A 15,006-nucleotide genomic window follows, 5' to 3' on the forward strand; every position below is an offset into this window, starting at 1 on the left:
TGGTATTCTGCTTTGTCGCTCTTCCTTTTTACCTTGGGCAGTAATGCCTCTCACTCCTTAACAGATCATCACCCATGCCTCCTTGAGTCCCACTCTTAATGCAGAGTCTGTCCCCCAACTGCCTGTGTTATCTGGCATACCTATCCAATGCTTATCCAGGAATATTTAAAACTTTAAAACACTTCCTCCTGGGCTTTGCCTCTCCACCTGGCCCAGATGTAGTTCCCCTTTCTTTCCATGGCCTGAGTTCATTTTCATGCACATATTTAAGGCTTTTACTATTTACATGTGTCCACTCCCTTCTACCTCTTTTTTTCTACTCGACTTTTCCCTTCTCCTGAAGATACCCTGGTCTCTTTGCAACTTCTTAAAAAGTCAGGTTCATGTCTACCTTGGAGGCCTGTCTCTAGTGGTTCCCTGTGTCTACAGTGCTCTTCCCCACGTATCTGCTCTGCTAACTGCTCCATCTCCTTCAAATCTTTGCTCTGATCTCCCCTTTTCAGTAATGCCTACGCTTTAGTAATGAAACTTGTCTATCCATTCCACGAGACACGCCTAATATCCCTAAGCTACTCTAGATTTTCTTTTTTTTCTACAGAAATCATCATCTTCTGCCTTTCTGCATAATTTACTTCTTTAATATTTACTGATTAGATATTTTTTAAACCCTTATTAGGATATAAGCTCTGCAGGAGTAGGGATCTTTGCCTCCTCACCTAAGCAATGCCTAACTTTGTTATTGTTATGATTAGCTAGTTTATTAATATTAATAATAGGAAGAGCATAAAGGGGAGGCCAAACATTGTAAGTATGGTAATCTGGGCAGCTGCACCAGGAACCTACAGCTTCACGCTTTCCAGGGAACTACTGGTCCATTCCTGCAGATCACTGGGGGAAGGTATTGAACAAAGGGGGAGACGAGCACATGTGCAGTTGAAGTTGGGGTGGCGCAGGGGAGGTGTTGCTTGTCAGGTTAGCCTGGAGAACAATGGATTGACTAGGGGGGTGGGCCCCAATACAAGCCCATGAAATTTTGGGAATACATAATCCCCAAACAAAGAGCTCCCTCTCTCTCTTGTTCTCTTTTGCTCTTGTACTCTCTTGCTCTGTGCCTCACACTTGCGAGTGTACTTTCCTGTTCTCTCTCCATAGCCATGTGGCCTTAAGCAGCTGCGTGGCCCATGCAGAACCCACATGCAAGGACTGCAGCTGGGAACACAGCCTAAGCTAGCCAGATGATGAAGTGGACTGGACTTTAATATGGAACAGAAATTCTGCACAGTGACCTTAATTCTGGCCCTGCTGAATAAGAGATTGGACTTCTTCCATGGTGAGATGGACAGAGATGGGACCTTGGAGGGGAAACCCCCTTAATTTTACATAATCAATAAAGCTTTCTACGAAACCCCATCCTCCCATGGGGGCCTCAGAAAATTCTTCTCCCTGTGGTACCCCAAGAACTCCACTTCCACCCATAACTGCTTTACCTAAAGTAATGCCTCATGGCTGCAGGGCAAATATCTGTTGAAATGACTGGATGATCATTATTTGCATTTCTCTGATCCCCAGTGAGAATGAACATATGTTTCCTTTTTTGTGAATTGCCTGTTCATTCTTTGGTCCATTTGTCCATGTTTTCTTTTTTATTGATATATAGGAACTCTTTATAACTTTGTGATACTACTCCTTTATTAGTATGCTCCTCATTTTATTTATAACCAGCACCTGTTACAGTCCATGGCATGGGCACCAAGAATCTAGTGGTGACTGTTGAGATGCAAAGTCATGAACCCTCAACAAATGTGTTCAGATTAATATCAGTATGCATTCACACATTTGGAAAAGAATAAGAAAAATTCCTGTTTAAAATAATGAAATAATTACAAGGGAAAGAAATCATTCAACCTACCCTGGCAAGCAGTCCCCGCAGATGGCATCTCTGGTGACAGAACAGTTTGCCTTCTGGAAGCGGTTTACCACAGCACAGTCTAGGCATGGCTTGCATTTCTGAAAGCCCCAGTCCTCCTTGAACCTGTGTAGCCGGCAAGTCACACACTGAGCATCCTCCCCATAGCCAAAGCCACATTCCTGTGGGGATTAACAGGCAATAGAAAGCTATTCAGACATTGCAAGCAAGAAAAAGGAAAGATGATGGGATGAAAGGAAGACCTGTTCTAGTAATTACTGAGTGCCAGCCTTCCTAGAGACAAAGGCAGCTCTCTAAGCAAGTTCAAATGTTTCTCCCACTGCTAATCATCTCTCTTACTATGAGAAATATACTTAAGTCATCCACTTTATTCAAGAAGCCATGATCATTTGAATAATAATGGTTCTCCAGGACCCCCAATGCTGCATTATTGCAGTTTATGGCAGAATTGTGGTACTTTCCTCTTTTCTAATTAAGCCAATCTTGTGAATGTTCGGAAACTAAAGTCAGGAAAATATTCAGACTAAAGTCAGTGAATATTCATTATTCACTTACCAAGGTATAAAATAAGTACTTTGATTTCAACAGTGGCATTTTAGAAAATGAGGGTAACTCATATGAAATTTCATAAGCTTACAAGCCTAGAAGTCTATGCAGTAGAGAGCACTCTAAAATATTTAGCAGCTTAACACTGTCTGATAGTAGGAAGATTCTTACACATTTCTCTAAAAAAACACTACATTCTTGTTTGGATAAAACTGCGTAGGTCTTAAGTGTCTCTGGATTTGGATGTCAGAACACAGTACTATTTTCCAAGAATGGGCAAAACAAACGGCTCATTGATCCACATTACGATCCTTTCCACAAGGTTTGGGAACTAAACAAATCATAGCAGATCATCTAATGCAATTATAATGCAACCATAAAAAGAATGAGGCAGATGTGTGCTTGTGATTGTTCAAAAAATAAGCTACCATACAGAATTAGAAGTATGATCTCATTTCTTACAAAACATTAATAACTTGTAACATTAAAAACGTTACAAAACATTTATTGGGTGCTTACTCTATGCCAAGAATTTTAGACATATTATCTCATTAATTCATACTCCTTCCCAATGAGATAAGCACTATCATTATTCTGATTTCACAGATGGAAGTATGGAGCTTCCCAGAAGGTATGTGTTAGACAGACATGTGCACAGTAAGGATGATGGGCCAGGTACAGAAACTCACCAGGACAGAAAGCCCCAGATGCCCAGCAAGGGGCAAAATTGGGAAAGCAAAAACCTTGTCCCCAGGGTAACCTCTTTCCCTAGCATATCGCTGATCATGTAGTTTAGAACCCCTGAGCATTCCTCCCTAAAGATAACATCTAGGCCTCAGTTGTATTTCAGCTCCAAGCCCAGAGAAGCAGCAAAACCAGACAAGTGGAACCCTGGCTGCCTCAGGACCAGACAGATACATTGACTAATGACCCCTTGCCCTGACACCGACCAATCAGTGGAGGACAAGACCTTGAAAGAGCACACCTGGAAAGCTGATGGATATTCTACTGAGACACTACTCTGAGACCTCTCCAAAGATTCCCACCTGCAAGAAAGAGATAAATATGCTCAGGACAAAGGACCCAGTGTGTGCTCCCCACCAGGAGAGCAAGCCAGCGCCATCTTCTTCCCCTTTCTTCCCTCCCAGGGGACCCCACAAGACTTGCAACCAGGGGAGCAATGGGCAGCAACAGTTTGTCCCAGGCTAATCCCCTGAACCTGTCTCCAAGGCCCCCTTCTCTCTCTGACTTCTCAGTGAGCCAGAGCAGCCCAGCCTGGGCTCTCCTGTTCCTTCTTCTATGCACCTTCCTTATCTCACCATCCTAAGTATACTTTTGCTGCCATCATGGAGCCTATATCCTTTGACTCAGTGCTCTGCAACGGGATGCCTTTGGATATCCCCATCCCCCATCCCCTTTTCCTTAAATAAATTCAACGTTTCTTTATTTACCATCTGGATGGCTATTTAGCCTGCCCGTACACACCACTGACCTTAATGTTTCAGTATGTACCTTAACCAAGGTGACATAGCGAACGTTAGAACCAAGATTTGAATCTACACAGCTTAATTCCAGAGTCAGACTTCATACTACTACACTGTAGAGTCTGCCAGGCACTTCATCTGACACATACATAGGGAGATGTCTGAAAGATTACATAACAAATGTTAACACTGGTTATCTATACTTTGTGATAGTTTCTATAGAACATTGGTCATTAAAAAAAAAAAGATAGCAGCCTAAGAACTACAAGAAGAATATGTATGCAGAGAGCATGCTAAGCAAATCCACAAACAAGGCTGGATGCACAGAGGGAGGAGGGGCTCTGACAAAATCCCTCAGAGACTCAGCCTCCTGAGATATAAACTACAAATATGCCAGAATGCAAATCCTAGCTAGTACAAAATTCCCAATTTTAAATAAAATTTATATATTTTAATTTCTTCATCCATACTTATATATATAGTCAACGAGGCAATACTTATTGGCCAAAAATTAAATCAAAACTAACACAAAGGACAGTATTTCCTGTACTCAACCAACTACTCAATAAATTATATTAGTAGTAACACATCAATCTAGATTTTTTTAATTTTTAATTTTTATTTTTTTACTAATGAACTCATTTACATTTTGGAGGAGTGACACCTTCCTTCCTCCTTTTATTTACTCTGCCTTTCAAATGTATACCATGAACAAACACAACAAAGCCTGGGCAATAAAAAAGCAGAAGGCCAACCACTTCTTCATCCTGAGTGCTCTAGCTACACAATTGTTCTAAACCAAAGCACAGACAGGAGGAGGAAAAAACCCAACCATTTGATTTGAAGAACTAATTCACAAATTAGAATTTCTTTAAAACTATTAATAGGAATAGGTGGAATTATGAGTTACTCTCAATTTTTATAATTCTGCAATAATATAGTTTTTTTGCAAAAAGCACCCATTATTCTAGTAATCAGAAGAAAAAAAATAAAGATATCCATAAAGAATTTCTTGGGTCATGTGCAGTACTAGGTCATTGTGGGGAGGCCAATGTGTTGGGTTTCTTTGGTGCTCTGTCCATAGGCAGTATGGTTCTGCAGGCGGAGAAAGTGTATTTGTGCTGAGCACTTCAGTTGTTGAGAAAGCCCAGTTTATCCAAAGGATTTCTTTAAGTATAGAAGGGAGTCTCCATCCTGTCTCCCAGGGTCAAGGCGAGCATGTGACCGCTGGGCGGTGGGGACCTTGCTGTTCACAGCCTCAGCATCTCCAGGTCAAAGGTTCACACAAAGGCAGTGTTTCAAAATCATGACTGATTCAGGCAGCCAGGACTGAAGCACATATACAATGCGATTCAGTAAGGGTCACATATACAATTTAAAACACAACAAAGAAGGGAAAAAGGAAGAGTAGAAGGAAAAACAAAGGGAGAGGAAGGAGAAAGAGATGGAAGAGGTATTAACTGGAAGTAAATGTCTGACATTTTGTTTTTCAAGACAAGTTGATAGAGGAAGAAAAGTGTGTATTTTCCAAAGATTCATGAGTTTGAATGCCAACTCTGCCACTTGTCGGCTAAGTTATTTCAGGAACTCAGTCTCTGGTCCTCAGTCTCTTTATCTGTGAAATGGGGATAACACCTGTCCTGCGAAGTTGTTTTGAGGAATAAGCAGGACAACCTATTAAGCCTCTATACTGTAAATGAAGCACAGAGTGGGCATTCATTAAATATATGATACCTATGGCAATTATTATTTTGGGTTTTCTACAACCCAATAAACCAACTTTCCTGGTTAAAGCATAATCACTGGGGAACAGGGAATCTTCAGACCCCAATTCTTTTCTTACTTAATTTTTTAATTTTAATTTTAATTTTTATTTATTTATTTATTTATTTTTAATTTTATTTTTGTTTGAAATATTACAGATGTCCCTTTTTCTCCCCAATGACCCATTCCACCCCGTCCCATGTCCCATCCCTCTCCCCAGTCCCTCTCCCCACCATTGTCCGTGTCCGTGGGTTGTGCATATATGCATATAAATTCTTTAGTTACTCTCTCCCCCTCCACCCACCCACCCTCCTCCATCCCTCTGACATTCATCAGTCTCATCTATGCTTCCATGTCATTGAATCTATTCTGTTCATCAGTTTATTAAGTTCTTTAGATTCAGGGTTACCTAAAACATTACTTTACATCTAAAACATTTTTACTGAATAAAAATTTTTCTAAAATGAATTGCAATTGCCTGCCTTTTAAAGAAAGGTAGCTAAAATATAATTTAACCTTCTCTGATTGAGCCAACTGCTGCACTGTGCTGTAATACAAAAAAACAGGGACCCCTGTGTATGTGGGCAGTTCTGCTGTTTTTACACCCCTGCCAGGCAGTCAACTATCATTTCCTGTTCTTGCTGAGTGTCACTGTCTCCAAGGATTCACTTACTCTCTCCATTCCTAAGAAACTAGATTAAATGATCCAAATAGAAATAAACTTGAAAAAATATAAATGGGTGTACTGATGATTTCATTGCTTTTGAAAAGGATCATAGACTTTAGTGCTGGGGGGAACTCTGTACTTATTTTTTGATACCTGACTGTATTCTAGAGTTTACATTGCTCACAAGGACTATTTTAACCAATGCATTTTTGCCATAGATCATTTTGGGTCATTTGCATGTCATCATATTTTGTAGAATGAGGATGCCATGGAAAAAAAATGGGGGAGGGAGGTCTATTCTACACTAGCCCAAAATCATGCACAGAAAGAAAGGCTCCCCATGCATCATAGTTTGCCTTCATTATCTGGGTATCGACTTACTATTTCTACTTAGAGTTTATGTTTTGGTGACAACAATAATAATCTTTATGGTAGAGTTAGGTGAGGGGTTGAATAAGGCTTTATATCAATTACTAGCACAAACAATGCTACAATGTACTGAGCATGTACTATGAACCATATAATTTCCTGGGAACTTTCATAGAGATTATTTGGGGAAATGTTATTTAAATATATTTTCTCTAAAGTATTTGCCAATCTAAAAAAGATAATATTAGAAAACCAGCCTATTATTTTTAAACTTTTAAAAATTAAATAGCTTGCATTCTACATGTTAAATTAACCAGAAAAATTAAATTAATTTAAAATTTAGAGAAGCTTACTTCTAAGAAATTAAATTACAATATAGTGTACAGGGCAGCACTCACTTTTAGAATGGACTGTGCTATTTCTAAAGTGCTAGAAAAACAGAAATCCACGCTATAAATTAAACAGCATATATGTATGTTCCACCAAGATTAGGAATCTGTGAATTTGGAGGGATGCTCAGGGGGGTCGGTGCCCCTAATCCTTGCGTTGCTCAAGGGTCAACTGTATATTTTAAATTACCCCCAATATAAATGTCTATTTGATGTTTTTATTTCATTCAGTAAAACTAGGTGGTTAAAATACCTTGAAATCTTCCCCATTAAGTTTAATAAATACCTACGAAGAGAAAAATAAAGGACGCTAGAGACCATTTCTTTTCCTTTCTCTTTATCACCTTTTATACTGTAAAATTATTATAACGCACAAGATTTAAAAAAAAAAAAAAAATGCACATTCCTTCCCATCTCTAGTCTCTGATTTCCTACTCCCTCCACACAGGCAAACACTGTTAACAGGTTTTGGGATAACCTGCCAGAAATATCCTCTGTGTGCTCAACTGTTCTGCAACTAATTTTTTTGTTGTCCCCACTCAAACCATCTTGGAGAGTCCCTCTAATCAGCACGTGGAGAATGTCCCATCACATGGCTGCAGCTTCACCGACTCTGCAGGAGATGCCTTTAACCATCACTGTGTGCCAAGGGTTGGGACACAGAGGGGAACATGTCTGGTTAATTACACCAGCGTGCATCATTGAACTAATTGTGGATTTAATAGAAAGAGTATCAAATCTTTGGGGACTTTTCTCTCATTACTTTTTAATAGAAAGGGGCAATTTCCTTAGGCATAGTACTTTCTGTGGCCAGCTATTATACCACATCTGGGAATAGAAGAAAAGGTTTGAGTGAGTTTTTGGTGAAATAAAACAGAAGGAGAGAGTAGGCTAGCCATGCAGTGTTCAGGCTTAGCCTTTTGACAGACTCTCTCCTTGACTAAACTCTACAGTCTCCTCTGAGCCATTTTCAACAAGGCCTTGTTCTTAGCCTTGTCTGCAAGAGCCCAGTTGCCCAAAAATCCTGTCAAGTCAGTTTACCTAGAATCTGCACCACCACCCCCGGCCCACCTCATACTGATTGCCCTCAATATCTGATCAAATTTCCTCATGGACCACCCCCCCAGGCAAGGTCTGAGCACTCTGACTTGCCTTCAGCAGCAATCCCGTTAGGTCTGTTTCACCTTAGTAACGTTCCACACTGACCCTGCTCCTTAGTTATAAACCCCCACTTGTCCATGTTGTGTTTGGAGTTGAGCCCGGTTCTATATGAGGTCTCTTTTCCCCTACAGCAATAGTTCCTGAGTAAAATTTGCTTTCATTGCTTAACCTCTTTTCTGCTCTTTGACACTTTCCCAGTTGCACCAGGGTTCTCCCTCTCATTATTTCATGAGAAGGACTCTGTGGAGTGTGGTGTGTGTGTGTGTGTGTGTGTGTGTGTGTGCGTGCGTTGGTGAGGGAGGATAAGGAGGGTAGGAAAGAGTAAGTCAGTCACTGGCCTGGGCTTCAGAATAAGATACATGTGTTTTATTCTTGGGGAACATGGTCTGCCATTAATATCAATGGTAGACGTGTACTTGGGCTTTAAAATAATCCTATAGTCTTTATTTCTGAAATTATAACCTGGTACTTTAAAAGCTTGAAGGAAATACCTGAAAAAAAATACCTGAATCCCTGAAAAAAATCTTTTTACTAATAAACTTTGAGGTGAGAAAATAGATACATAAATTTTTAAAAATGCAGTTTTAAAAAAAGCATTGCTGTAGGGTTCCTACTTCTGAAAATCATACACTAACTTAACAATCCTTTGTACTTGATATTTCCCTCTACCACTTTTCCCCAAGAGCCTATCATAGCACCTGGGATTGACAGACTCTTTGCTTAATCAAACTTTAGTCAGGTTCCTGAACCTTCTCCTAGGCCCATCGGTACACTCCCTTGCAAAATCCAGTTTTGGCAAGAATCTCACTAAGCCAGTTTAACCAGAAGCTCCCATCCTCAATATAGGATAGGGTTCCTTATCCTTCACCATCCCCAAGGTGATGCCTGATCACTGTGTTAGGCTGTTTTAGCCAGAACCCCCCCCCCTTACTCCTGATGTTTCCTCTTAGTAATTTTCTGTGCACTAACCCCCACTGGCTATAAATTTCCCCTTGCCCATGCCATATTTGTAGTCAAGCCCAATATCTCTCCCTATTGTAAAATCCCATTGCACTGGTCCCTATATCTACTGCAAAGGTCCTGAATAAAGTCTGCCTTACTATTTTTGGTGTTATTTAATTTTTTTAAAAAAGTACACAACAGGCTGGTCAGTAACAAATACTTGCTGAATAAACAAATGGATAAATGGTGTAGTATTTCCTAAAGTTGTTATTTTTATTTTATTCCAGGGAGCAAAACTATATAAAGTCCATGACTATGTCTCCCACTTGGTAAGATCCTCTTGGGCTGGTGGGGTGGAGTTGGGGGTGGGGGCAAGTAAGGGTGGGGGTCTGTGTAGGGCGGGGTAGAGGTAGGAGCAGCCTTTCCTACAGTGGCTCCACGGTAAAAGAGGACTGGATCTGTCGGGGCTGCTTCCACCCAAGCTGGAGACAGCAGTAGCTCTGTCACTCTACCCAATACTTTTAAGCCACATTTGGTGGCTCTGCAGTAGCAAAGTGACTCAAAGTAAACAGTCCTCAAATCCCCTTCTCCAACTTCTCTCTCTTCTCCCTCTGCAAATCCAGCACTAAACAAAAATGCAAGCGGATCCCACCTACACCTACATTTTCAAGGAGCAGTTCCTCAGGCCACAGGATCCTCACAGACCATCAGTTGACGAGGAAACACGTTCTGGGGCCTCGGGTCTAGAGTACTATTTATTTGTACAGCCAGTAAGTTATTAAATTTGGTTCTTTGAACTTTAAAAGTTCAAGTCTGGACAAAGAAGAAGTTACTTGTGGAGAAAATCTAGGGCACACAAATGGAAATGACAAATTAGATTTACATGGCTGGTGTTTAGAAATCAGCTTTTTAAATTTCCTTTCATAAAACAACACCAAAGATATATTTCTCCCCACCTTTCAGTTTATGAAAATCTGTAGTTGAATTTTTTAAAGAAAAAGTACAAGCTAGAGCTTGTTAATATCTGCCAAACATCACAGGGCTCGATTAGGTATAATTAAACACAAATGAAGTGAGCAGCACTGTAATTAAATAGCAAAAATGAATCTTTTTTATGCTTGAAATTACATTAATTTTTGTGTGTGTAACTTTCTTCATATGGATGAAAACGGTTTTCCAAAAAGTAGATGTCTTTAAAAATATGAGGCCAAACATGCACCCATGTGGAGAGAAGAATGCTGTTGTTTACAAGAATTAATTTTCTCACATTAACTAAAGTCACCCCAATAATTGGTTAGAAAAGCTTACTTTGAAAATCGTGCCAGAGACTTGAAGTCAGTTTCAAGTGGTTCATGCAAAAACGATTTACTGCTGGGAGGTGATCATGTTAAAAGCACATTGTTGGCATTAATGCTTGGCAAGCAGGAGGGGCCGTGGCTGGGCAAATTTTAGACAGTAAGAAGTAAAAGTCTAATGTGGTCACTGCAGGAAAACAAAACTTATCCTCTCTCATATATCCCAATGATGTTTATTCTCATGAGCCGAAAGGATGGCTGTGTAATATTCTTACCCACATTCACTGCTTGAAACACCTAGCATGTACTTCTTATTGAGCAATGTAAACAACATTTTGTATTTTTTGCCTCAGAAATAGGAAAAAGACACTATCAATTATCCTTCTCATAAACTTTCAAAAACTAAACCCTGTAGGGAAAGAGAGAAAAACTAAATATGGTTCAATGGGTAAATTACACAAAACAGACTCCAAATGGCTCACTGATGGGTCATGGGTGCTCCCAAAGATATAAGAAAACTATTTATTAAGCTGAATTACTAAAAAGAACCTAAATAAGAAGAAGTGATGCTTGGGGTTTTCATGGAGGGAACTGGAAACCAAAAGAGCTGATGAGATGAGACTGCTCAGGATGGCACAAGAGGGCACACAAACAGCAGGTACCACCTGGTATGAGAAGCCACAGGGATGGCTCTCATTTGGCAAGACCAAACAGGAGCCATGGAGGAACAGAAACAGATGGGTGCTTGGATACCAGTGGCCAGGATGGAGGCTCGAAGGAGGAAGGAGAGGATGGAGGCTGACCAGGGAGGAGCTCCAGCACTGCACACGAGCATTAGGTCAACACAATTTGGACAGCTATCTGTCCATTACAACAGCCATGACCTCATGTGGCAAAACTTTAATTAAAATGAAATGAAATAAACAATCCAGTTCCTTGGTGACACAAGCCACATTTCAATATGTCTTAAATAGGAAGTAGAATAATAATATATATTATTATAATATATTTAGTATTCCAGGTAAAAAGTAATTCGTTATTTATAAATGTAGTCATCTGACAAGTTAAAAAGTTTAGCCTTAGTCAAAAGATTACATTTTTCCCTTGATTTGTAAAATGGGAAGTGATAACCAGTTAAATATATTTGTTAATTTATCTGATTTAATATATTCAAAACTACTTTTCTTTCCTATGAAAGACATATTATTGTTAAAAACTTAATAAAGGCAGCCGAAAAAAAGAAACTGCAAATTACGAATGGACAGTTTAGAAATTATAGGCCCAAAATAATTGTTTATAAAAACTCAAGCTCTTTACCTTGATTAGTTAACTGGGAAGTAAAAATATATTTATATTTTCATTGGCATGTCTGATTCCTTTACCTCTCTTATGTTTTGCATGTTAGACCATGGGCAAGGCTCAGTGCTAATTTATTTGCTAAGAGCTAAAACCAAGATAAAAGACTTGGTGGAATATACTATTGATAAAACACACAAATTTGTTAAATTTTATATCACTAGATTTAATTGTCACCCCCCCTCCCCCAACTATCTGAAGCTGACTGATTCGGTCACTGCTTTAGCAAAGATTTGTTCTGTCTGCTAGAAGCTAGGTATTCTGTGTAGATAGTAAGGATGGAAGCTGAATGAGCAGGTCACCTGCCCTTGAGATGGACGATGGACACCTGAGGTCACACAGGCAAATGGGATGCATTTATAACATTTGTGCATTTGAGTGCAGCTTAAGAATCTAATATTTCAGTGACATCATTACCTTTCCTTTTATTCTTTCTCACTCAATTTGTCCTGGTCTTTATTTTAAGTGAAGAAAATGATAATAAATATTTAAATAAAAATTAATAAGTACATAAAGAACTTTTTGAATTGCTTCCCTCTGGCTGCTTCCAATGTAATGGGGTTGGACAGCTATTTCAACGCTCAGGGAAAAGTGCTACCTGGAGAAAAATATTTCTCTGGGTGTCCTTAGAACATTATGAAATATGGAAAGTGTTATCAGGTAATCTCAGAAGATAGATTTTTTTTAAATAAAAAATATTAGAGTTGATAGTACCTTCATTGTCTGGTTTGATTCTCCAGGAATAATTTTGAGGTTATAGTCTCTGGATTTTAAGGATGAAGGTTAGGGATCAATTTCTTAGAAATGATTTACTCAACTTGGCATCTGTAAAGTTTCATTTAGATTTTCACAGAGGTTTGGGACATAAAGAACTTTTGAGGGGTGGAAACATCATCGTCTATTTTCCTCTTGGGCACTATTGCATTTTTAACTATGTTCACTGAATCCTAGGTATGCAGATCTCCTATAAAGAATATTTATACAACTCACAGAACAAAACACATGTCTGAAAATGCATGTTACTAAAATCCACAGATTAAAATATATCAGCTGAGATGCTACAGTTAACTAGACTGTCACACACAGTTCAATGGTCAGCCAGTTTCAATCCAAAGGAAAGCCCAGGATACACAAAGCCACCACTTATTTAACACAACAACCAGAGAGAGGCCATGCGCCAGGAATTACTGTGGAATGCATAAATCTTCATGTCCTACTGTTTGTAGATCATTGATCAAAAATCTATGAGTGACAACACTCAACTTTAAATAATGGCAGTCTGTAGGGGCAAAGGACTTCTCTTTTGAAAGTAAGTTTAAATAAAAAGAAAAACATTTTGTTCCTTTTCTAAGAGGAAGACTTTGAGGCTTTATTTAGAACAACAACAAAAATGATACATCAATCCTCCACAACTTGTAACATCTTCAAAAGGTCAGAAAATAAAGCAAATAGACGTAGAGCTCTGAACCTGCTCTCAAGAAAGAAGAGCCCCAAGAATATCCCAGACTCAGAAATATGCTAGAACACATTGTTTCTTAACAAACAGTGGTTAAAATTAATATATGTAAAAATGATCCTGGGAGTAACATACGCACAACCTGGGGATATTGATAATACTTGCATTGACAAAGAAATGTTCAAAACATTGGTTTGGAAAAGAACTGCTCTCATGGAGCATCGTTACTTAAGACACCATGGAGCTCTACTTCTTAACTAGCAATGGCAACATTCATTTTAAAAAAGAGGTTTCAGTACATGCAAGCATTATCACTTTCTGTTATCAATGCTTATTTTTAAATCTTTAGTAGACTATCAATTCTTTTTAATTAATGCAAATAAACCTTAATAATCCTATTCTTTCAATAAAATACAATAAACACCAAGTTATATAAAACAATGACATTTATTGAATTCTGGTTATTAGAACCTACTTCTTTTACCTCAGTAAGACACACAGTCAAAAGTATTGAAGAGGAAATTGTGTTCTATTTGGCTAAAGTGAAAAAATGAACCAAGCATTCTGCCATGGTGTCCACATCTTCACTAGTAATTAACTAAAAAATTTAGCTAAAAAGAGTGCATTTAAAAAACACAGATCTACAACTTAACCATGTACACCATACCTTAGACAACTCCATGCCTGGCCCACACTGCTTGCAGAGAACACAATTTCCAGACTGATCCCTGAATTCTTGTTGTCTACAGTCCCCTGTTTCACAAATCACTTTACATACCTGAAAAAAATGTTTTACAAAACATTATCTCAAAGTAAATTAATTGCATTTTTTGCAAGGAAGAAATAATATCATCACTATAATTCCCACAATCACTGAATGTAAACATTAAGTCAGAGTGAGACCAATTTAATTTTCACTTTAGGAAGAAAAACCACTTTTTTAATAAGTCAATGGAACAAATAAATCAATATGCCTGATTCTTCTCTGTATTCTCTGAATGAGGTCTCCTGTTTTCTTGGAATCAACTGCTATCTTCCTCTGATACATTTCTGAGGACCCAAGTAGAAATTACTTAGGAGATGCTCTCTTTTCTAGGAGGATGTATAAAAGAATAGTCACGCAGAGACCCAAGGTCCTTCAGCAATCTCAAAAATTCTGATTTCCAAAACTATATGTTTTGATCATCAAGAAATATAAGCCTTTTCAAGAATAATAAATAAATAAATTAATTAAATCAGTATAGCTATAGGAACTTTGCTCTTATCCTTTAGTTATATCTGTTCTAGTTCTGATGTAGAAGTTTCGACCTTTTCAGGTGAACTGCATTTATTTAGAGATTGTCCTTCAAAAACTCCTGACAATTGTGGGATCAGTAAAATTTTTGATGATGATAATAGTAGCTAAACACTCTGAAAGATTCCAAGTAAAAGTACTATGTAAATATGAACTTATATTCTTACTGATTACCATTTAACCATTTAAATAGGACCTAATGATATAGTTTGGTGCACAGCATAGGACTTAAATGGAAAGATTATCTATTTTGGCAAAAACAAAGGTTGTAAGTCATTTTCCAAAATATAGCCTTTTTTTTTCTTGTTTTATCTAAAAACCAGTAAATTCACTTTATATATACTATCATCCTACAA

At 38.4% G+C, this 15,006-nt stretch overlaps 1 protein-coding gene across 6 annotated transcripts in view; it reads right to left on the bottom strand.

Annotated features, from left to right (window-relative positions):
- Nucleotides 1-15,006, bottom strand: part of TNFRSF19 (TNF receptor superfamily member 19) — a 93,733-nt gene that overhangs the window by 57,722 nt on the left and 21,005 nt on the right. For all 6 annotated transcript variants that reach the window (XM_016199507.2, XM_016199511.2, XM_016199509.2 and 3 more), the window contains 2 exons: nt 14,024-14,134; nt 1,910-2,088 (listed from right to left, as the gene is read on the bottom strand). In XM_016199507.2, coding sequence (XP_016054993.2) covers nt 1,910-2,088; nt 14,024-14,134 — 290 coding nt within the window. The remainder of the gene's footprint in view (nt 1-1,909; nt 2,089-14,023; nt 14,135-15,006) is intronic.

This window comes from Miniopterus natalensis, chromosome 2 (assembly GCF_054644295.1).
Source record: "Miniopterus natalensis isolate mMinNat1 chromosome 2, mMinNat1.hap1, whole genome shotgun sequence".
Lineage (NCBI taxonomy): Eukaryota > Metazoa > Chordata > Mammalia > Chiroptera > Miniopteridae > Miniopterus > Miniopterus natalensis.